Source organism: Rhinolophus ferrumequinum (genome assembly GCF_004115265.2).
Source record: "Rhinolophus ferrumequinum isolate MPI-CBG mRhiFer1 chromosome 5 unlocalized genomic scaffold, mRhiFer1_v1.p scaffold_110_arrow_ctg1, whole genome shotgun sequence".
Taxonomy (NCBI): Eukaryota; Metazoa; Chordata; class Mammalia; order Chiroptera; family Rhinolophidae; genus Rhinolophus; species Rhinolophus ferrumequinum.
Genome location: NW_022680355.1, coordinates 1706057 through 1730948, shown reverse-complemented (window position 1 = coordinate 1730948; position 24892 = coordinate 1706057). Strand labels below are relative to the sequence as shown.

At 43.8% G+C, this 24892-nt stretch overlaps 1 protein-coding gene across 1 annotated transcript in view; it reads left to right on the top strand.

The window, feature by feature from the left end:
• Positions 1–24892, top strand: part of FAM171A1 (family with sequence similarity 171 member A1) — a 116186-nt gene that overhangs the window by 49768 nt on the left and 41526 nt on the right. The window contains exons 2-3 of the mRNA XM_033100772.1: positions 15419–15646; positions 21187–21279. Of these exons, the coding sequence (XP_032956663.1) occupies positions 15419–15646; positions 21187–21279 (321 nt within the window). The remainder of the gene's footprint in view (positions 1–15418; positions 15647–21186; positions 21280–24892) is intronic.

Sequence of the window (24892 nt, the reverse complement as noted above, 5' to 3'; positions counted from 1 at the left end):
ATGGTCTTGACAGTGGACTTCAAAAGAACATCTCAGGCGGCCGGGTAGCTCAGTTGGTTGGAGCACAAGCTCTGAATGACAGGATTCCTGGTTCGATTCCCACATGGGCCAGTGGGCTGCGCCCTCCACAGCTGGATTGAGGACAGCGAGCTGTCGCTGAGCTTCCGGAAGGGCAGCCGGATGGCCAGATGGCTCGGTTGGTTGGAGCGCAGACTCTCGACAACAAAGTTGCCGTTTCAGTTCCTGCTTGGGATGGTGGGCTGCACCCCCTGCAACTGGAGATTGGGGGCGGCAACTGGACTTGGAGCTGAGCTGTGCCCTCCACAGCTAGATTGAAGGACAACAGCTTGGAGCTGATGGGTCCTGGAGAAACACACTGTTCCCCAATATTCCCCAATAAAATTAAAAAAAAAAAAAAGAACATTTCATCCTGGAAAAGCTAAATAAATTAAATTGACTGGTATCAATGACAGCATGATTTAAACATTTTTTTCCTCTGCATGAAAATATTTTGAATATGACTTTTTCAAAGGAAAACCAAAAATACTATACTTGTAGCCTCAGTGAAACACCTGCACTTAATTCCATAGTGTAGTCTTTTTTGAATCAAATAATTCGGATAAATGGGCTTTATCCCAATGTGGAGGTTGGCCCCAGCAAGAAATGTACAGTAAAGTTACACACTAACGTGACACCCACGATATATTTATCATATTATGTCTGGACTGTACACTGCTTAGGTGGGTCCTTTGCAGGTTAATGTCCATGCTTGTCAGGCAGCCGGTTCAAGTTCAAGTTTACCCTTTTTCCTATTTCTGTCCTTACCATCCCACATATGTACATATGCACGAAGAAGCCCTCACTGAAGTCTTGGGACTGAACTTCAACAGGAATCTCCTCATTATTCCTTCTGCCTGCGGCCTCCCTCTGTGGCAGTCCATTTTGCATACTGTTTTAAGATGAATCGCTTCACTCCCTTGCCCAGAAATCTTCAGTGATCCTCTGCTGTTGAAAGTCTGTGATGTCTCATTCACTGCTCTGCTACATTAGGTCATTTTACGCCTGTCAGAGTCTGGAAGGTAACACAGAGATTCTTCGGGTCTGGTCTGAGCCCCTCTTGGTCCTCGCTCACAAGTCATTTTCTCCTCCCACTGCTGAAGTATTTTCTCTGATGTGCAACATACTGTTTATTCATACAGCCAAGACATTTAGAAAGTTCTTCCTCAGAGCAAGTATAACTCGAACTAGGTGTGTACCAATACTTTGTTCATATCTTATCCTCAGCCAGGAAAACTTGGAGTCCTCTACTGTTTTAAAACAGATTTTATTAGGATTCGGGGATGGCGAGGCCAGCAGATCAGGAGACAGCTGTCATTGAAAAGACAATTTGTTCCCTGGAGGACAGGGCGTGGCATGGAGGGCACATGGGGAAGTACCAGGGTGGGTTAGGAGGCAAAGGGAGCAGGGGACAGGTGGGCGAGAGCGTTTCTTATGGCTGAGGCAGGGTAAGCAGGCTAGGTGGCTTAGGACTGGCTACTTGGAATAATTTCAGCAGGCTCTGGGGCATCGGAGCTGTGGTAATTGTCTAGTATCTTGCCCTGAGGGGATTAGGGCAGGGGGACAGTGGTCCTGAGGGAGAGAGCCCCATTGAGCAGGTGTTGGGGTGTGGAAACTATGGGTCACTTTGCATATGAAGGCATGCTTACAGCAGAGCCCTCACAGGTAATAGCTTGCTATCCTAAGAATTCACTAGTTCTGGGAAGGGCAGTCCCTCCAAGGTCAGCAAAGCCCTGAACTGTCAAAGCCCCAGACATCCCGAATGGAAAGACACGGTTAATAGACCTACTCACCCTTACAGCCCCGTCCCAGTTACAAACTATATAGCTGTGTAACCTTGAATGACAACCTTGTGTTCCTCGTCTCTAAAGTGAAGGATGAAAGATTATAGCACAGCCCAGAGCCAGCCCACTGCTTATTTGTGGGGAAGCAGCCTCTGACACTTCCCAGGACTTCTTCCCCCATTCTCAGGTTCTTTCGGTTCACGTTCCCAGTGGGAAGGTGCGCTTTTCAGTCCCAGGAAATGTCCCTGAGTGCACCGGTGAACTGTCCCTGCCCAATGAACCAGGGAGGCTAGGCCGATCAGCAGTTGGCCGCCCTGAGACTTCACTTTTATCTCTTTCATATGTGGACTTTTCTGTCTACACTTTGGCCAGTGGGCTCTCTTTGGGATGTAATCATTGGCCCTGCCACTCTAATAGCTTTTGAGTTCTTGGTCTAAGCCAAATGATTATTCAGTGTAGAATATATGTCTGTGACCCACTTGACAGGTGACATTTAATAATGCCCTTGTGAAAGAGAGCTAAAAATAGCCTTGACTTACACGCGTAAGACGAAGCATGGCAGACCTTCTCTACTGCAACTTGGAAAAGTAAATCTCCATTCTATGTTGCACAAGTATTAGTCGAGTTGGCAATAAAGAGGAATGTGGAGCTCATTTTTCAAGACAAGAGCGGAAAATCAAATCCCTTTATTGACACTGATGTTTGTATATGAGCTATAAAGTTTGGAAAGTGAAATATTAATCCATTTGGCAAAAAATAATGATCAGTCTATAAACTTAAACAGCCTGGAAACTATTGTATGTTGGTGTTCAACATGGAAAAAAAAAATCACAAGGAACAGTGCTTTGTTGTTCAGAATAGTCAGATTTTCCCCTCCTCAGATGAAGCAGGAAATTTAAATTGTGTTGTGAAGTTTTAAATTTCTTGGAAAACCTATAAATTGGATTTCATAAATATTGGTGGTAATCAGAACATTATAAGGTTTTGTAACATGTAGGAAGGAGTGCGCATACTTTACAGTGGTTTCTCGTTAATACAGAATTTAATCAAACAGCTGAAAAAAAGGAGAAATGGTATTTCACTAAACAAATATACATTTTCAAATGTTAAATGAATAGCAACTACCAACCCAATTAGCATATAATTTTAATTCTACTCATCAGGCTTTGCATGTGATGACCTAAATATGGCCATTCAACTCTTAAGATTTGAAAGGGAACTAAAATAATCAGTGCTTTAAAAACAAACAAAATGCTCACTAGTGCTTGGAGTGGAAGCATTTTTTTATCCCTATTGTCCTGTGGGGCTGGGCCCATGTGAAACATACTGGAATGACCATGTTAAGTTAGTAGAACAGAGTGGCTGGTGTGTATGTGTTTGGGGGTTGGGAGGGTAATTATGGTATGAGCAGTAAGAATGGTTAGAATTTGCCAAGAGAAAAAGGGAAGTTTGCTCATCCCTGATAGAGGGTTATTTCAGAATTTAGAAGTCCACTTGTAAAAAGAACCCTCACGAGCCCCAAGGCATTACCCAAATCTTGGGACTTGCCTTGTCTCTTGGTTTTTTTCCCTCGGGCTCTCGGCCCTTCTCCGAGGACCCTACTGTACTTTTTTCCTGCCTCAATGCTTTCCTAATTCCTGGACTTCTTGAGGTCCTTGGAGGCTGTTAGAAACTTTTGAAGGGTCTGAAATTCTGCCCTACTTGTAAGCCAGCTAATAAGTCAGCTTGCCACAGTTATATAGACGATGGTAGAAGACACAATACTTCTGGGTCAAAGAGAAAGTACTGTTTATTATTCACAGCAGTAGCGGGAGCTGTCCTGATGTAGCCTTAACCCCTGGTTATTCACAAATGTAAAAAGAATTTACGAGACTCTACAAGAGTATCCAAAGAAAAGATCCATTGAAAGTTAAAAAGGGGGAAAGAGAGTTCTGTTTGGAACTGGCAGAAGTTTTGCCAGAGCAGTCTGAGAGGGAGAGCTGCGGAGACAGAGGGGTAAGGGAGATATTGGCAGAAGTTTGCCAGAGCAGTTTGATGAAGACAGCTGCAGAGACAGAGGAGTAAGAGAGAGATACTGGCAAATGGAGTTTTGCCAGGATAGAGCCCGATAGGGAGAGCTGCCCCAATGAGAAGAAGTGCTGGGGTTTTATATTTTTCCATGCAGGATGTAGGTGCTTGTCAGCTTGCAGGGGGGCTGCCATTATGATTGTCTTCTCCTGGGAACTGTTCTGTTCCCATCTATGATGGGTATTTGTTAGTGTGCAGGGGGTGGCCCTTGTGATTGGGACCTGTTCTGTTCCTACCTATGATGGATGTAAGGTGCTCGTCAGGTGCAGTGCTGGCCTGGGGAGTCAGAGCCAAGCGGTTAATGTGTAAACTCATTCCTGTTAGCCCACAAGCTCGCTCCTGTTAAATCTTTGCCTGTCCCGTCCTGCCAGCTCACAAGCCAGCTCACAAGCCCGCTCCTGTCAACTCTTTACTTGTCTAAAGACAAGCAAAGTAGCTAGAATATCGGTAATCAGAATACCGGCATTCTTACCCCAGTTCCTTGAGCCCCATTTCCCATAGGGCAACTCAAAATGGGCCACCTGACGACTGCATATGCAATGGGTTACATTACAGGAGACAAACTCTGAGCTTGGGAAACCAAATCTTTTATAATGGGCAATAGGCATGCCTGTCGATGATATTGTGATTTATAAGAAGAAATATATATTTGGTTTTTGTCCTCATTTCTGGCACAGAGCTCTTGAAACCCTTTGAATTTCCAAAATGATCGAGAATAGTAAAGGTGTCTTGTGTTAGGTTAATGAAGTGACCTTTGGACCACAGCTCAAGATGGGGGCTGGTCAGCAGAGGAACCAACCACGTAATTAGAGGGTTGGAATTTTCAGTTCTACCCCAGAGACTTCCTGAGAGGGGAGGTTGAATCAGTCCCCACTGGCCAATGATTTAATCAATCGTACCTATGTAATGAAGCCTCCATAAAAACCCAAAAAAGGGGGTGGGTGGGTTTGGAGAGCTTCCGGGTTGGTGAACATTTGAAGATTTGGGGCAGGTGGCGTGTCTGGAGAAAGCATGGAAGTTCCATGCCTTTCCCCACGCCTTGCCCTATGCGTCTCTTCCATCTGACTGTTCCTGAGCCTTTTAATAATAAGCCAGTGATCTAGTAAGTAAAATGTTTCCTGACTTCTGTGAGCCACTTTAGTAAATTAATCCAACCCAGGGAAGGTGTTGTGGGAACCTCTGATCTATAGCCTGTCAGTTGGAAGCACCAGTGCCAACCTGGACTTTGCGATTGGCGTTTGAAGCGGACAGCAGTCTGGTAGGACTGACCCCTTCCTCTGTGGGATCTGACACTGTTTCCAAGGAGCTAGTGTCAGAATTGAATTGAATTGTAGGATATCCAGCTGGTGGCCAACAACACACACACACACACACACACACACACACACACACACACACACACTGAAATTGTGATAAGACTTATATTTTGCTTCCGAGGGAGGCTCTCTACCTTTTTTGCATGGATATTCACTAAACAAACATTCTTGAAGAGAGTCCACCCCAAAGGTTAGTCAGTGCCTTGTTCACAGAACGTGCAGAAATGCAGAGACCCATGGAGAAGTCTCTCCTAACAATGGCTTCTGCTGTTCCCCCAGCTCCCTGTGTCCCTGTGTCAGTGGTGGGTATGAAAGAGAAAGACGTATTTTCCATGAACTGTATGTAGTCATGTGCGGTCCACCCCTCAGGAGGCCTTTATAAACTTTCTAAAGACCTTTGGTGATCCTCGTTTGAGTCAAATATTGGGAAGCAATAAGCTAATGCTAAAATGGCGAACAGGTATTAAACCTTCCCTGTGTGCTGTCCTGTATGCGAAGCATGTCACTATCTCACTTTAGCTCTCTGAGATGGTTGGTGGTGAGCGGGGGGAGAATTACCTCCTTTTTTTTTTTAATAGATGAGAAACTAGTTAAGGGCATTAAGCAGGAAGTGGAGACATGAGGCTCAAATACAGGTTGTCCACAGCCCTGTGCTCCAAAAAGCACACTAGCGTTCCTTTTTCATTTCTCTTCCATTGAGAGGCTTTTCCCCTTGAGAGATGGTGGTGATTTGTGGTTTGGTGTCACCAGGGAAATTTAGAGGCGTGAGGGCCAGGAGGCAAGATCAGGAAAAACCTTGTGCTAGCAGATCCCTTACAAACATGATTGCCAGTCCTCCAAGAGATCCTACAATATTTTCAAAGAAGTTGGAATCCCTGTTTTTTTGGATGAAGGAATGGCGGCTTAAAGAGACTGATGCACTTGGCTGAGACCACACAACAAATACGTGGGGAGCCGGGCAGCCAGGTCCAGAGTATGGCCATGAATCATTCCGTACCCACTCCCCAGTCGTCATGGGCACTCCTGTCGAAGACCCTGAAGTACCCTCCAATACTGCAGCGTTTTCTGAAACGGAAAAGAAAATGTTAATAATAGGTGCACTATAGTTAACTATCTCTTTCTTTGAAAAGATAAACACATATGTATAATTTACTCACCACATTAACTAAGCTTCAGCTGCTTTAAGGACCTTCATCTTCTTTCATACAACTCCTAGGGCCGGACAGCCTCACACACTTGGGCCATTCACAGCCTTCCAGCAAGCCCTGCCTCTGACCTGGTTTTCCCCTTTAATTCTAAAAGCCACTAATGAGTCAGCCTCCTCACTACTAGCTCCCACTTAGCACTTTCTTTCTGGTCTCTTCCTAGAGAGAAAAATGACTTGCCTAAAAAAAAAAAAAAAAAAAAAAAAAGTGAATATCTGAGGGTTTTTTAATTCCGATGAAATGCCATGTAATTTTGCACTTGACCTAGCCCTAGACAAAAATCTATTAAAAATTAAAAATGCATATTTGTAGATAGAAGATCTGGAAACACACACATACGTAGAATTTTTCCTTCACCAGATTCTCTTGGCAACCATTTCACTAGCATCTTCCAATAGATCTTTAGAGCTTGGCTAAAGTGTGTATATTAATTTTATAGATGTACTTAATATTGCTCATTAACTTCACAGCTCCAGATTCTTCCAAGTTCTCCTAAGGGCGCTTTGTGCCTTTGTGAAAGTTTTATACCACCAACAGAACAGAAGCCTTTTAAAAATGGTTTCTTTTAGTGATTTTCTTACAAATACTTGTGGGTTTTCTTGTCACCACAGTGTTAGCCTCATCATAATTTTCTTGTTTAATTATGGAGGATATTGTGTGATGCTTATAAAAACATTTACCATATTTACATTTCCATGTTATAGTTGCTATATACTTTACTAGATCTGACTGAAATGAGGACATTGTTAGGTTTATATGTATTCATTGATTTTTGTGGAAAAATTCTTGAAAGTTGGAACCACGGCTCTTTTTTTTTTTTCCTTTTTTCTTTTTGGTCTAGCTGTATTTAGCATCATTTTGATGTCCAGTAATTGCTTCAACTCTTACTTTTTTTGAACAGTTCTAAAGCATTCTTTTAGTTTAAACTGGTTAGAATTTTTTGGAGACGTTTCCTCCAAGATGAGTAATCATGTTTTCATTTTGTACTTTAAATCTACGTCTGAGTGGTTCCGGCTACCACCCATCATGAGGACTGGGATTGTATCAGATAACTTTTTTAGGTGAGATCATAGGAACAGTGTAAGAGAGACATTGAGAATTGTAGGTTTTGGAGCTTGGGTGAGAAGTTACAAAATAAGTACATTCTGTCATTTGTAGAAAAAGAACTCAAGCTATAAATTATTTGAAGATGAAGAGGGAGAAGGCAAAACAAGGCATGCTTTCTCAGTGGCCTGTGTTTGCAGGCAGTTTTATTCCATACTGAGGGGAGTCGTTCCGTGCGCCTGTGGAGTATGGACTGTCATTCCTTCCTCATGGCCCTGCCATTATGTTTGCTCTAAACTTGGTATTTAGAGGCGCTCTTTCTCAAGCAACAATTTGAAACTGCCTTGTTGCATTTAGTTCTAAATCTGGCAGGTAGAAAGGAAACGACTAAAAGATAATGCTGGGTTAAACGACAATGTTTAGTTTTCTACCCACAAAGCAGATGTTCTTTGTACCACTTAGAATGGACTAGTTTGTGCCCACAGAGCCAAACACTTCACGTTTGCCAAGAGCAAAGGAGTCCTGACTCATGCTGGAGGAAGAATTCCTGAGCACTTGTTTCTTCCTTCTTGAGTCGACCACGGACTGAAGGAAATTTGAGAATGATCTAGAGGCGGTGACTGAATTCCTGATCAGGAAAACATGGGCTGAGTGACAGTGTGTAAGGAGAAGAGGTCTGAGCACACACTCCAACCACCGAGACAAAATTGGAACCCATGATGGGGACTCTGTAATTCAGTGTTCTCCAGAGAAACGGGACCGATAGGATGCATAAATGCATTTATAGAAAGAGATTTATTATAACGAATAGACTCATGCAATGATGGGGGCCGACAAGTCCCAAAATCTACAGGGTGACTCAGCAAGCTGGAGACCCAGGAAGAGCTGATCTTCCAGTTCGAGTCTGAGAGCAGGAAGAAGCTGATGTCCCAGTTCAAAGGCTGTCAGTCAGAAGGAATTCTCTTACTCAGAGGAAGGTCAGCCTTTTTTGTTCTATTCAGGCCTTCAACTGATTGGATGAGGCCCACCCACATGAGGGAGGGCAATCTGCTTTACTCAGTCTGCTGATTGAAATGTTCATGTTATCCCCAAACACAGAAAGGCCCAGAGTAATGTTTGACCAAATTTCTGGGCACCTCGTGGCCCAGGGAGGTGGACCATCAGATACTGAAGAGGAAGACCATGGGATGGGAGAACCAGGTGGTGCAATTTCAGGGAAAAGGTCCTCAGCCATCTAGTGCCATGCCAGGATAGCACAGAACCTGGGGAGTGCAACACCAGTATCCATTCGAGCTGGTTTAACTAGAAAATATTAAAGCTTTTGGTTAGCTCATAGAACTTCTGGGAGGACGAGGCTCACAGCCAAAACCATGCCTCAGCCATATGGTGAGACTGAGCCAGGGACAGCCTCCCTCCCTCCTGCTGAGATACGGCAGCTTGCACAGCAGTCCCCAAACCAGATGCCTCCTCCACGGTCCCCTTTGGCCAGAAAAAGCAACTGCTGCTTTATGTTGCTGTTTTCCAAATCAGAATGCAGCATGAAGGTATCAGAGTGGCGGAGCCCAGCCTCCCTGCGTTTTAGCTACCAGGGAGGCTGGGCAAACAAGTTTCTGTCTTCTGCCTTGGCTAAATGTGTGATGTGGGAACATACTCACATGAAGGACGGCTGTTCAGAAGATGCTGGATTGGCCGCCAAGACTCATCTTCCCGGGCTACCTCTCCCTCCAGTCTCAGCTTCCATTTTCATCTCTTCCAAGAAGCATTCCCCAAGTGAACTCGATCACCCACAATCAGAACCAATAGTCATGTCGTATGTACCTGTACAGCTAGTGCCCTTTCCAGTTCAACAGTATGGCGCATGGGAACCCTTTTTTAAATTTTTAAATATCATCTCTATATCACCTCGACCTCTAGGCTACTCTCAGATCTTTTTACTTTCTTTGTTTTTGTTTTTGTTTATAAATTCCAGGCCTCATTAGTTGCTTCTTAACTATGTTTTTAACTCTGTCTTACCCAATTTCACTCCTTTTGCTCTCTGGCACATGGGTTGGTCCTAACTCTGTCTATCTCCAAAAAACTGTAAACGCCTTCAAAACAAGAACCATATCGTTTTTCTTTTTTTTAATCTCCCATGATACCTAGTATCATGCTAAGCATACAGTAGCTAATCAAGAAATATTTTCTGATTAATTATAATTAATTAGTTATCTGAATTGATTAATGCTTTTCAAATGAATTTTGATAGTATCTATTTAAAACAATAATGAATAAGAAATAAATTGAGCAACAACAACAAAGAAACCCAGGGATATTTAGGTCACATACTACATGATATCCAGAAATGCCTGTAAGTTTTAGTTGATCATTCGGCATATATATTGAGTACCTACTATGTGTCAGACACTATTATATGTGCTTGGGATATATGAATAAAGAAGAAAAAAGAAACAGACAAAACAACTCTCTCAAAGCTTGTATTCTGGGGGTGGCCAGTTAGCTCAGTTGGTTAGAGTGTGGTGCTAATAAAACCAGGTTTCCGGTTAGAGACCCACGTGGGCCACTGTGAGCTGTGCCCTCCTTAAAAAAAAATTAAATTAAATTGTGAATAAATGAATAAATAAAAAAATGAAAGAACAATGAGATGCCATTTTTAAAAAAAATCTTGCATTCTGGTAATCAGAGAGTTAATAAAGACACAAACTATAATCATACTACAATTGATAAGTGTCATGCATAAAAGAAAAAGTAGAGCAGGATAAGATCAGACATGTAGGGTGGGGTTGGATTGACATTTTAGATAGGATGGTCAGAATTGTTAAAAAAATTTTTTTACACAGAAAATTGAATGCTTACTAGGTATGAGATGATATAAAGAGGTTGTTAAGTGAATTGGGTATGATAATGTCATTTTGGATATTTTTTTTAAAGTCCTTATCTGTTGTAAACTGAAATATTTATGGGGAAATAATGTGACCAAATATGATATCTGAGATTTGCTTCAAAATGTTCCAGTAAAAAAATTGAAAAGGGAGGGATGGAGGGAGGGTGGAAAGTTGAGTAGATGAAACAAAAACGGTAGAAAGTTGGTACCGTGTTTCCCTGAAAATAAGACCTAGCCAGAGAATCAGCTCTAATGTGTCTTTTGGAGCAAAAGTTAATATAAGACCCAGTCTTATTATATTATGTTATGTTATGTTGTGTTATTATATTATATTATATTATATTATATAAAAGACCTGGTCTTATATTATATTATAGTAAAATAAGACCATGTCTTATTTTAATTTTTGCTTCAAAAGACACATTAGAGCTGATTGTCCAGCTAGGTCTTATTTTCGGGGAAACACATTATTTGAAATATGTTTATCCGTGAAGAGGGTTTCCCCATACTAGTCTTTCTGTCTTTATCTGTGTTCTAAAAATTTCATCATAAAAGTTTAAAAACTTAGCTAGTGGTCAGTATAGACCTCATTCAGGAGGTGACATTTCAGCAGTGACTGAAGGAGGCGAGGGAGTGAGCTGCATGGATGGCGGTGGGGGTGGTGGGGGAGGGCGTGAAGGCTGGAGGTGATGTAGTTTGGGTGGGGAGAGGTCACAGAGAGCCTTTTAAGTCACTGCAAGGACCTCAAGGGAAGGTCAAATCCGTGAGGGCCGCCAAAACTCGGCCGCACAGGACACTCAGACGTATTTTATTTGGGAATTTGTTGAACTCTTCTCATCCCCTGAATTTCTTTACTCAGACTCTGAGATGAGAGTGTGGAATGAATGCATGGTCCCCACCGTCCAATAGAACCTTTTCCAGGGATGGAAACATTCTGTCTGTCCAATATGGGAGCCACGAGCCATATGTGGGCCTATACATTGAAATTAATTAAAATTAAATGAAGAATTGAGCTCTGCAGTCACACTAGACACATTTCAGGTACTGAGCAGCCACAGGTGGCTACTGGCCATGCTGTATTGGGGCATGGTTGGTTTCACTCCACAGTCTTTCATTCCTTGTGCAAATGTTTATTGATACCTGCTGGCTCTAGGTACCAGGCCCAGCCTTGAGGTTATCAAAATGATTTTTACGAAACGAGAGCCACTACACTTGAGGGGCCCAGCAACCACACGAGACGCTGGGAGGCAGTGGGAAGTGCGTGGTCTGAACCACCCATCCGAGGCGGGAGGGCCTCTGCCATGAGCTCTCCCCACGCTGAGTTTCACCGTTCAGGCAACCAGGTCATTCCTACCTGGGCGCCGCAGCTCTGTCTGCGCCTTTGGGGCTGGTTCCTGTGCATCCTTCAGGCCTGAGCTTCAGGGGTACCTCCTCGAAAGGCCTTCTCTGACCACCCCATTGAAAGTAGGACCCCTCTCCATTATGCTCTCCTGTGTAACGGTTAGTGAGGGGCTGGCAGGTGTTTTTCTTTAAAGGACCGAAAGTAAATAATTCAGGCTTTGCAGGCCATATCGTCTCTGTCAAAACTTCTGAAGGCCACCACTGCATCGCGAAAACAGCCTTAAGCAGTATGTAGATGACTGGGTGTGGGTGTGTCCCAGTAAAACTTTATAGACACTGAAATTCGAATTCCAAGTAGTCTTCATGTGACATGAACTACTATTCTTCGGATTAAAATAAATCATTTAAAAGTGTGAAAACCATTCTTAGCTCACGGACCATACTGAAACAGGTAGCCAGCTACATCTGGCCCTCAGCCACATTTGGTGGGGTCACAAAAGGATTTGAAGGGGGACAGGAAGTGGTCAGATCAATATTTCAGATACCTCGCTCCGGCTTCAGTGGGATTTCAGGGGTCAGAGGACAGTGGCAGCTTCTGTGAAGAGCTTGAGTGGCGGTCCGATACATGGCGAGGGCCTGAAATAGGGCACTGTTAACGAGGCTGGGAGAGAAAGGCCTGCTTTGAGACATGTATTCTGGAATTAAAATCAGAACTTGGCGATGGGTGTGTATCGTAAGGAGTCAAGGGATGATGTTCCAGCTTCGATTTAGTTACCCGGTCCCTCAGCTCAGCAGGCTCCCAAAGCTCTCACTGGCCAACAAAGAAACATCTTAATGCGATTTAGGTCTGGGGCCATTTATAGGGTCTTCCTTTTATCTGCAAAATACCAGTAGTGTTCCTAAATAGTGACTCACTCACCTAGTCCTAAGGTCACTCCCCTGGTAGGGATAATTTTGTTCGCTGTTGAATGGATAATCTACTTCTAAGTGTTACTCTAGAAAAACGATACCCCAATGGGAAATTTCTATAACTTCTGCTCGATATTGCGGTGAACCTAAAACTGCTCTAAAAAGAAAATCTATTTTTTTTTTTAACAATGAACTAGATCTAGAGCTATTGAACTGGAGGACTTTTCATCATATATTATCATATGAATAAGGTGAATTGCAAAACAAAAGAAAAAAATTATACCCCAGCGGTCTGTAATAATTACCTAGCCATATTGATTTTTTTTTAAGTCCTTTCACCCCAAAAGAAGTAGCTAAATAATCTCTTCCAAAGTATACAAATTGCAGAATATAAACTAGGCTTCCTGTATGAGAAAAAATTCAAGTGGTAAACTTTAGAATGTTGATTACAGTAGAACTCCTACTTTCTCTGTTTACATAGGAATCCTTTAGCTTTTCCCAAATCTCAGCTGCTTTTGCCATCTAAGCAAACAGTGCAGAGAGAGCAGAACCCTTGCAATCCCAATTGTTAGTAAATGTTGCATTACCATAAAATTACATAAATCATCAATGCAGCCCTACAAAACCACCTTCCCACTCTTGCTGTTCTAGAAGATTTCTATGTGCATTTTAATGAAAGCTGAGTTAATTTATGTAACAACTTCGAGTACCTCCTGGGGATGAGGAAGATGGAGTTAAATAAGAAAGCACAGGAGTGGAGTACATCCTGCAAATCTGCATCAAGATAGATGACACTGAGAAGATTGGAGGGAATTAACTGAATAGGTTTCGTAATGTCATAACCTTGATTATCATGATGTTGAGTTTATCCTCCTTGGCATTAGTTTTCTCTTCCTATAGTTCAGTTTCTGTAGCACTTTTTTTTCTCTCTGAAAGGATTTGAGACATTTACTTTGTACAAATCTATAGCACCTAGGTCTAGAATTCTTTGCCTGTTGTCTAGTCAAGATATGTATTAAGTCAGTATGTGAATAAGAGGGTGAGATAATGATTGACTGAAATTCGCAATGTTGAAAAGGATGCTCTAGTATCATTAGCTGGCAAGTTACCAGGGCAGAGGTCCTCAAAGCAAAAGAAATTCTTCGCAATGTGGTTGCCCGTTGAGGAAGAGCTTTTATATAAAGTTAACCCCTGGGAGAGTTGTCTTGTCCCTCTACTTTGTTTCATACCTTTCTCCCTACAGCTCCTTTGTCTGTGCCCCGGCCTGACACCCTCAGACTCTATGCTTTCAAGCATAGTGATTGGCATAACAAAATGGTAATCGCTTGTGTTTAGGCTTGCTCAGTAAGGCGCTGAGATACATGTTTCCACCTGTATGTCGCAATGTGTTTTGTTATCATCTCCAGTTTAGAGATGAGGAAACTGAGATCTGGACAGGATGAGTAACTTGCCCGAGGTCACGTGGCTACAACTTGGTAGAGCTAAGACTGAAAACCAGAGTGTGGATCGCAGTAGAACTCTGGAGCATGGACCACTGGGCACTTCCCACTGGGGCAGCTCCCACATGCCGCCCTCCCCTTACTGTCAGGCCACTTATGTCAGTGGGTACCATCCACTCCCTTTACACCTAAGGGACAGGGGTTTATTGGAGCAGGATACACTTCTGATTGTGCTGGAATATAATCCTTTCATTGATGTCCCCTGTGATGCTGGAATCTGGTTTGTCATCTCTTCCTGATTACGGAGGCCTCTTCACCAGTTGCTCAGTCTTGTCTCACCTCTCCCCCAGTTCATCCTTCACCCAGAGCCAGATTGACTTCCCATTGCCCTTGGGATAAAGAATGATCTTTTCAGGTTGCTCATGGAGCCATGAGTGATCTGGCCCCCATTTACCTCTCTAGCCTTGTCTCTTGCTGGGCCGCAGATCGCTCGCACTCTCCATCCAGCTTTCAGAACCTGTTTCCATTTCTCCAGGAAGCATGGCTTTTTCTTGCCTCTGAGCCTTTGCATATGCTGTTCTGTCAGTGCCCCCTGTGCCTGCACCAAATGTCCCTCTGGCATAGCACTTGCCTACCTACTCCGTTTCTTCACGGCTGTATTTTGCAATTATTCACAATTCTAGGCACAGAGTAGCAGCCTTCATAAACATCTCTTGCATAAATAAATGAAAATGATCCATTCCACTTTGATTTTTTAACATTAATTTGAATCTGTCCATTGCTCACATCGTTATCTGTTGTTTGCCAGGATTCATAACTCAGCTTGATCGATCTTTTCAAACGTTTACTTTTTAATTTTTTTTCTCCTTCTACACTTCTCATCTTCCGCTCTGTGGGTTCTGTTTCAGTCTAGTCTTTATGGTTACCAGCACAGCAGTCCTGGGCTGCCTGTATCCATGTTCACTGGGACATTGAAGAATATGGCTGCCAATCTTAGCATCTTCTGTAACAGCTGGAGCCTCCTGGGGCTGTGTTTGCAGGCAGTGCTGGGAAGGATAAGAGTATTCTGTCTGTTGCGCAATGTCTTAAAGGGATAGGATTTTGATGTCAGTTATTTATTGGTACGAGCAGGGTGGAAGGAAGAGAAAGCAGCTTATGAGGATCACTGGTTTTGAACAAAATAGGAAACCGTGTAAACTAAAACAGGATCTCTAAGAAGAAAATTTTCCCCGGTTAAAATGACTCATATTTTGGACGTAGATCTAGGTTTCCTTATCATACCGCACTTTCCACCTCTTATCGCAGTTACAGCAGAATCGCTGTTGAAGTCGCCCAGTTAACAGCCGTTGTTCTGTGTTGCTTTTTCCTCATCCAGAGGTTACGCTGAAGGTTCACATCAGTGACGCCAGCACCCATCAGCCTGTGCCGGATGCACTCATTGAGATTTTCACCAACCAGGTCTCCATCGCTTCTGGCAGCTCGGGAACAGATGGCGTCGCCTTCATCAAGTTCCAGTATAAGCTGGGCAGCCAGTTGATCGTCACCGCCACAAAGCACGCCTACGTGCCAAACTCTGCCCCGTGGAAGCCGATACGATTACCAGGTAAGATGGTCTTAACCTTTCTCTGAAATGAGCTCATGGTCCAGCTAGTGATGGAGCCACACCCAGAAACCATTTTGAAAGTGGAAGTCAGACAGGAAAATATTTATTGAGTCTCTACTTTACCTGTGAGTCCCCTTATGTGGAGACCAGGTGGGATCACGTATGAAGCTGGTTGGGGCTCCACCATATTAAATGCACACCATGGGCTCAAAGCCGTGGAATGTCTTCTGCTCACTTCCGCAGCGTTCCGTTCTGAGCCTTATTGATTATTACTAGCCAGATGAATGGGCCAGTGCTCTGGCATGGAGCTTCCTCGCTCTGCTTCCTGGATTTCAGGGCAAAGCTGGCCAAAGACGAGGGGAGTCATGGTGAGACTGTCCTTCTCTTTGCCGCATCTTACCTGCCAAGGGAAGAACACTCCTGTGTGTTTCCTCTGCTCTCAGTACTCTCCTTCACTTCAGGTTCTTCTGCTCCCCAAATATGTGGATCACCAAACAATTCACAGATTCACAGACACTAGCCAGGTGTCATACAATTGAACTCAATTCTGACACTATCTGGAGACAGCGTCAGGTCCCACAGGCTAAGTGCTCAGTCCCACAAGACTGCCCTCGCACCCCACCCCAATTCAGATGCCAATCGCAAGTCCAGGTTGTCACCTGTGATTCTGACTGACCAGCTGTAGATCACAGTTTCCCAGGACCTTCTCCTTGGGGTCAGTTAATTTGCTGCAGTGGTTCATAGAACTCAGAGAAACAGTTTACTTACTAGATTACCAATTTATTAGAAAGGCAATTAAAGAAACAGTCAGCTGGAAGAGATGCCTAGGGCAAAATATATGGGAAGGGGCACAGAACTCTCATGCCCTCCAGGTGTGCCATCTTCCCACCACCTCCACGTGTTCACTAACCCAGAAGCTCTCCAAGCCCCATGCTTTGGGGGTTTTATGGAGGCTTCATTACAGAGCCATGATTGATTAAATCATTGGCCATTGGTAATTGGTTCAACTTCCAACCCCTCTCCCCTTCCTAGAGGTCGGGGTGGGGCTGAAAGTTCCAATCCTCTTATCACGTGGTTGGTTCCCCTGGCAACCAGCCCCCTCCGTAGGTTGTCTAGGGGCTTTTCAAAAACCACTATATTCACATAAACTTTAACATGGTTGAAAGGGGGCTTATTATACATAACAAAAGACACCTTTATTGCTCTCATCACACTGAGGAAATTCCAAAGATTTTAGGGGCTTTGTACCAGAAATGGGGGCCGACACCAAATACATCTTTCTTATTTTAAATCACAGTATCATTTTGCCACTCAGCACTTCAGAGTAGTCGGTCCACCTCAAGTGGCAGGATGGTGCCTGACAGGTTCAGCTGGGGATACGGTCGGTGGGGAACAGCAGTTAGGGCTCTTCTGGCCTCTCCCCTAACGCTCCATCTAGTGCCTGAACCACATTACATGTTGGCAACGTTAGGTGAGCAACAAGGATGGGCTGACAGTTGGCAGGAGATGCTGAAAACCAGGGTGGGTTTTGAAAACCAACTGACCTGGGTTCTGGTGCCCAGTCTGTGCTTGAGCCCCTCTAGCTTTGATGCCAATCTCTGTAAAATGAGCTAATCCCACCTCCTAGAGAGTTGTTCTGTTCAAAAAGCAGTGAACATACGCTAACTAACTTAACACTGCTTACAACACAGTAGGTGCTCGGTAAATATGTATGTAGCACCCAGCACAGTGCCTGGTGAAACACCACTGTCAGTGCTCATCTCCACGCCTCAGCACCCCAGTCACACTCCATCAGGGTCGCCTCTGCCCCGGGGACACACGGGAGCTAAGCATGGCTGGATCTGTGTTATCAAGCGCTGATGTCCACCCTTATTCACAAAGTTCTCTTTAGTTCAACTTACCTTTATTAAGCACCTACTGTGTGCCAGGCACTGCCCAGGGCACAAAGAAGACAGCTCTAGAGACACAGAACTTACCCGTAGGAAGTTTATAATTTAGTTGTGAAGTCAGCCACTGAAACCATTTCTGTCGAAGAGGATAAATATTGATACATAGACGTGTATATGTAGGTAGGGGCTGCTGAGGAGGGAGCCTTCATTTAGATGAATAAATGAAGACTTATGGGAGGAGGTGAGAGGGGAGCTGAGTCTTGAGAATGACTAGGTAGTAGCTTCAGAGGGTTCTTATAAAAACTTAGATTCCAGGACTCAACTGTTGAATCGGGGATGTTGATTCAGGAATCTACATTTTAGCAAGCAACTCCTACAGTCTTCCCAACCCCCAGATACTTACGGATAAACGTGTTCACTACAGGTTGAGACCACTGCTTTGTGAACTATGAAAAGTGGATTCGACAGAGTTATAACTGAAGAGATCGTTTAGGAACATTTTAGAGAAAAGGGGACAAACCTGAGAAATACTTAGCAGGCCAAACTCCGTAAAGCCTTGAGGAATGGAGGGAGAGAGGGAAGGGAAAGGACAAATTAGAATAAATGTCAGTTGAATCGTAGGGTTCTGGCTGATGATTGAGTGGATAGAGCCGTTGGGGAGATGGGGTTCGGAAACTTGCCGCACGCACTGTGGTTCCCTAAAGTTGACTGAACTGATGCAGTTGGTTAAAAGAAACCCCCTTCCTCCTTCCCTGTATGCATCCCTCCCTCTCCCTAAGCTTGGACTCAGGCAAGACGCATGTTGCATGTGGGTGGTAGTGGAGGGGGCAGGGAGATGGGAGGAAAGGATGAGTGTTGGGGTCAGCGTTGATGAGAAGTTAGCTTAGCGCTGATTGGATTTGAACTGCCTCTGGGAGGCCATGTGTGTTTGGCCTTTCGTTTGAAATGAGTTTGGAACTCAAGGCGTTGGGAGGTGGAGGTGTAATTTGGGGTCTTGAGCAGTATTGTGGTGAGAGTCAAAACCATGCGCCCACCCAAAGAATGGAGGGGAGTGGCTCACATGCGTGACCCGATAGCGCCCCAATTCCCCCAACCCGGTGTGGATTTTTCTGCCAGCTTTGAACCCCTAAGATGAATTCTTTAAAAAACAAATTTTGTTTGTTTGTTTTTGTATTTGGAATAGAATTCGTATACCGTAAAATTCACCATTTTGAAGTGTGCAGTTCACAAGGTTGTATCACCACCACCCCTGTCTAATCCCAGAATATTTTCTTCACCCTCAAAAATGCTCGTACCCATTACCATCCACTTGCTACTTCCCACTCCCTCCCGATCCTGGCCACCGCTGACCTCCCCTCTGCCTCTAGGAACACTGCAGATAGATGGAACCCCATAATACGTGTCCTTTTGTGTTGGCATCTTGCACTGAGCGTAATGTTTTCAAGGTCCATTCGTGCTGTAGCCTGAATCGGCACTTCATTCCTTTTTATGGGTGAACAATACTCCATTGTGTGGCCAGAACACATTCTGGTTTTCTTTTCATCAGTTGACGGATACTGGGTTGTTTCCACTTTGGGGCTATTACGACTGATGCTGCTCTGGACATTCATACATAAGTTTTTGTGGGAACATATATTTTCAGTTCCCTTGAGTATATACCTAGGAATGGAGTTGCCAGCACCCATGGTAAACTGTGTTTAATCGCTGGAGGTACTGCCAGGCTGTTTTCCACAGTGCCAGGGTACCTTCCTGGCTTTCTCATGGCACTTGCCACATTCTGCTTGTCCTACAGCACTTTGCTGTGTGTCCTCATCCCCTTCTAATGTACAACCCTTGAGGGCACACTCTGCCTCCAGCGTTGATCTACTCCACAGATCTAGCCCTGGGCCTTGTAGATAGTGGCAGCTCAATAAATTGACTGCCTAGAGGGTCATGTTCCAGGCCAGCTCCCTGGTTCCTTCGGGCACTGTTAGTTAAGAGCCATCAGTGCTAAGGAATTGATATTCTTACTACTTGATGTTTCTGGTTCCTAATAGTTTCCCAGGAAGTCACTTTACCTTCCTAGGACTCACTTGTCTCCTCTTTAAACTTAAAGGCTTGGATTTTGAATTTCAGTCCACCGAGCATGGTGGCTGAGGACAGACTCAGCTGTGGGATCTTGGACACGTTGATTCCTTATCCATAAACTTGTTTGCTTACTTGTCAGATGGGCATGTTAATAATACGTACATTTCATAGAGTTGTTTTGAGATTTAAATAAATTACTCAAATTAAAGCACTTAGAATAATGTCTGACACGTTAGGAAGGGTTCATTAATGTCAGTGATTACTATTATTCCATAATATTTTTATTGGCTTTCTCATAAATTCATGTTTTACCCAGAAACTTGTAAGCTTTGTGAATTTTTTAATTGGAAGTACAGGAGGTACTTAAGCCAGTATTTTAAAATAGCACAAGTTCTGTCATCTTATTAGTTCCCAGAATGGCAGGGATGGGGGGAGGATATTCTTTTACCATCAGAAACACAATAACCTACGCACATATTTTTGAAGTCTTTCTTAATGTTAATATCTAATGTTACATATTTACGTTTTTATAGTGTGTAATTATAACTTTTAATATATTCCTATATGAAGAGGTTCAGATGCTTTACTCGTACTAGAAACTTTTACTGAATAAAAATAGCTGACAATTGCAGGGTAAGCCATTTTTATGTGAGCGATTGTAGTACACTGGTGACATGTTGAAAGTCTTGCTAATCATGCTTCAAGGAAAAACCGTTTTTCTCTACTCACCCTTCTACCACCAAATGAGTGGGGTTTTCTCTTCTCAAATCAATCAATTCTCCAACTCTCTGGACAACTCCTCGATGTCCTACAATTCAGTTCAGCTCCAACATTACCTCCCCGGAGTTAGCGCAGACCCCAAAGGTAAGCCACAGTCCCCAAAGTCACTGTCTCCTTCCGATGTAAGTCCCAGGTTGTCTCCTGTACTTCTGACCGACTGGCTATAAATCGGGTTTCCATGACCTTACCTCAGGTTTCATAATTTGCTATAATGGTTCACAGAACTCAGGGAAACTGTGTCTCAAATAAACATTTGCCAGTTTATTATAAAGGCTATTGTAAAGGACCCAGATAAACAGCCAGATGAAGAAATACATGGGGTGAGGTCTTGAAGCTACCTGATCGCAGGTGCTTCTGTCCCTGTGGAGCGGGGGTACACTACCCTCCTGGCATGTAGATGTGTTCACCAACCCAGAAGGGTTGGGCTTTTCATGGCGGCTCCATCACACAGGCATGATTGATCATTAATTCAATCTCCAGCCCCTCTCCCATTCCTAGAGACGGGAGGTGAGGCTGAAAGCCAAGCTTCCAATCATGGTGACCAGCCCCCATCCAGGAGCCCACCCAGAGTCGTCCCCTTGGAACAAAAGATGCTTCTATCACCTCCATCACTCAGGAAATTCCAAGGGATTTAGGAATTCTATGTGAGGAACTGGAGGCAAAGACCAAATATATATTTCTTATCATGTCACAGTATGAAAAATCAATATTGTTGATTGATTTGAAATCAGGGGATACCAAAATTAGAGTGGGTATTTTGACTTCAATGTCAGAATACCCTTACATCCATTTTTGTTTCCGCAGTGTTTTCTTCCCTGAGCCTTGGCCTGCTTCCGGAACGGTCTGCTACTCTGATGGTGTATGAAGATGTTGTCCAGATAGTCTCAGGATTCCAAGGTATGTTGAATATTTAAAAAGAGAGGCTAAATCATATGGTATTTGTCTTTCTCTGTGTGCCTTATTTGACTTAGCACAATACCCTGTATCCACGTTGTCACACATAGTAAGATTTCATTCTTACAGGGATGTAAGGTACAGCATAGGGAATATAGTCAATCATATTGTAATAACGATGTATGGTGCCAGATGGGTACTAGACTTCTCAGGGTGATCACTTTGTAAGTTGTATACATGTCTAACCACTATGTTGTACACCTGAAGCTAATGTAAAATAATACTGAATGTCAACTACAGTTGAAAAGTAAAGTTCAGTTAAAAAAATAAAATAAGTAGCAAAAAAAAAAAGAAATAAAAAGAGAAGCGACAGTAACTTTGGGGCCGACTACTAAACTCTTGTGAGGGATGGCTTATTGTCAGGTAGTGATGGCAGCACATTTATCCACCGTTGGGGCATAATATCCATTGTCTCCATGACTGCACCATACATTGGAATTTGGGTTCAACCCAATATTGGCTGTGATCTTGTTTCTGGTTGGCCCAGCCTTTAAGGGTGTGAGAGAAAAGAAGGGGCTCCACCAATCTGTCCATACCACATCTTTCTCTTCTCCAAAGGAGAGAATATTCAACTCGTGAGGTCAGAGCCGGGACCCTGTGTGGGCCTCACTGATCAGTGGACAGGGTCACCCTTTAAAGGATTGGAAGCATTCGAGTGTCTAGAATTTCAGTTTTGCAGGATGAAGAGGTTCTAGAGATCTGTCACACAACCATGTCCGTATGCGTAACCTTACTGAACTGCACACTTAAAAATGGTTAGGATGGTAAATATAACGTTAGGAGTTTTTCACCCCAAAAACCACCCCCTGAAAAACATGAAAGGGAAAAAAAGTTCATGAGCATTCGAGAGTGGCTTTTTCGTCTCTCTTGTCCCCTCATTTTTTTAACCCTGTCACGTGCAGCGATGTGTGTAAATGTGGCCTCACCCCTTCTAATCTCCCCTGCAGACACTCGTCAGGAAGCCTGAGGGACTTGCCCTACAGTTGGTGTTGGGGGTAGACTTGGGAATAACGCTTATGTCAACCATATTTCTGTGCTGAGGTCATTCTCTGCCACCTAAATCATGGTCCTTGAGCATGCAGTTTCTTGGCCTTTCGTGCTTCACCAGATTAGTTTTTATTTCCTTTACTCCTTTATTTTAATGCCATTTTGCACACTTTCATTCTTGACCTAACCTAACCATATGCATGTGCCATTTGCAAATGAGGTGAAGTCATTTATTCCTTTTTTATTGAGTAGCCGTGGGAACGTACAAGGAGGAGGTGAACATGCAGCCACTGCTCTGAGGAGATGCTTCTCCTTATTTACTGAAAATAAGGAGAAGCATCTAGCAGCATATGCGGCTTCAGTTGGGAAGAGGGAACAGGAATGGAAATACAGATGTTCATGTCATCTGCAGAGTGAGAGCCCTAAGTTATCTTCATTCTGCCCCTAAGACAGCAGAGCTAGACCTGAGGCCTCCGCCTTCTTTCACCTTAGAGCCACACCGCGGCCTAATAAGCCTGTTGGCTGTGGTACCTCCAATTTTTCTTTGATAATCTTTGCTTTTATTGTTTCTCAACTAAAAGAGAATGGTTTTCTTTTTTCCCAGCTTTATTGTGATATCATTGACAGCTCCCACTGTATTAGTTTTAGGTGTACAACATAGTGATGTGATGATATCTGTATATACTGTGAACGGATCACTGTGGTAGGTTCAGTTTAACATAGTTGCAAATTGTTTTCTTATGATGAGAGCTTTTCAGATCCACTGTCTTAGCAACTTTCAAATACACAATACAGTATTATTAACTGTAGTCTCCTGTAATGCTGTACATGACACCCCCAGAACTTACCTTATAAACTGGAAGTTTGTACCGTTTGACTACTTTCACCCATTTTGCACCCCGCCCCACCCCTCCACCTCTGTTAACTAGGGATCTGTTCTCTATAGCTATGAGTTTGGTTTTTTTAGACTCTACATATAAGTGAGATCACACAGGGTTTGTCTTTGTCTGTCTGACTTATTTTACTTCGCATAATGTGCTCAGAGTCCCTCCATAATGTCACAAATGGCAGGCTCTACTTTTTATGGCTGAATACTATTCCATTTTATATATGTACCACATTTTCTTTATCTGTTCATCCCATCAATGGACCAATGGACCTTCAGGTTGTTTCCATGTCTTGGCTACTGTGAGAAATGAACATGGGGGTGTGATCGTGGTTGGGTTTTTTTGTTTTTTGTTTTTTATTTTGGAGTGAGGGAAAGATTTTGCTTCCTTCTCATGTTCATCACTAAAACAGGAACTGTTCGTCTCTTGCCATCATTTTCCACTGGGAACAAGAGACTGGCAGTTGTAATTAATGTCTCTGCTACAGACAAGCTACACTTACGCACTTTTTTCCGTGTATAGGAGGTCTTTCCTGTGTCTTCCCAGGAGATGTGAGTCATGCTGGTGGCCTGCCCTGCAGCCTCAGCTGACAACGGGCTTATGCCAAATGACCCTGACTCAGGGGCACCCAGTCCACAGTCTGGCTAGGGGCTGGGACCCGGTTGGGAGAGAAAAGAGCAGCCATCAGCTCTTCTCTCTCTCTTCCTTTTCCTGGGATTGAACTAAGAACCTAGAAGAGGTGAGAAGCTCAGCTGAGTGGTCCTGGGGTGCAGTGGATCAGTGACCATGCCAGGCCACCCACGAGCCCAAGTGAGAAGGGAACAGAAAGTATGAGTAAGAAAAGGGAGCCGTTTGGTAGCAGCAGATCAGAGAGAAGCAGACGGGGGATTAATGCCATCGTGTCACTGACACAGCATGTGAGTGAAAACCACAGAGTCCTGGCTCATCGTCCCAGCGCTGCCCGAGCCCAGAACCAGGCCCTCCTGCACCTTCCATCCCGCTGACTCCCACCCTTGGATCCCACACGTCTCTCTCTCCCCGATTGCCCCCGACGCCCTTCTCAGTGACCAGAAGAGTGGATTCAAACAACCCTCCAGCGGGAGCTTCTGTGTCTTATTAAGATAGATCCCTTTCTGCCATCCTTGGTGCTATAATACCTTATCTCCCTAGCTAAAATTTAAAACCTGAAGGGCAGGGGGTGTGTCTTTGTCATCGTAGCACGCGCAGGGCCTGGCCCCACACCTGCCTTGTGATAGGTACCCAATGAGCAATTTACTGAATGATTGCGGAAATAAGCATTTTTGAAAACAGCCAAATCTCACTGCTTTTTGCCCTCCCTATCTAGATTACTCATGTCACGGCCAGTTGTTTTCTTTGTGGTGGCTGCTCGTACAAGTACAGTTCACATGTAGACGCACACACAGGGTCTGAGCACTTGCTTCTCTCTTTCTCTCTCTAAGGAGCAAGGAGCTTGGTCACCTCATAAGCCCAAGGACTTATAAATCATTCAGGTAGTTTTGGTGACAGTTAATGTATTCAGTCTCGTGTATCACTCCCTCCTGTATATAACCAGAAACTGAGAACCATTTCTCCCTTTCTAAAATCTCATCCATTCCACGTTTTGAAAATTACAGGAATTTTGTTAGTTTTGTAACTTAATCCTACTTTATGGGTTGGCTTCT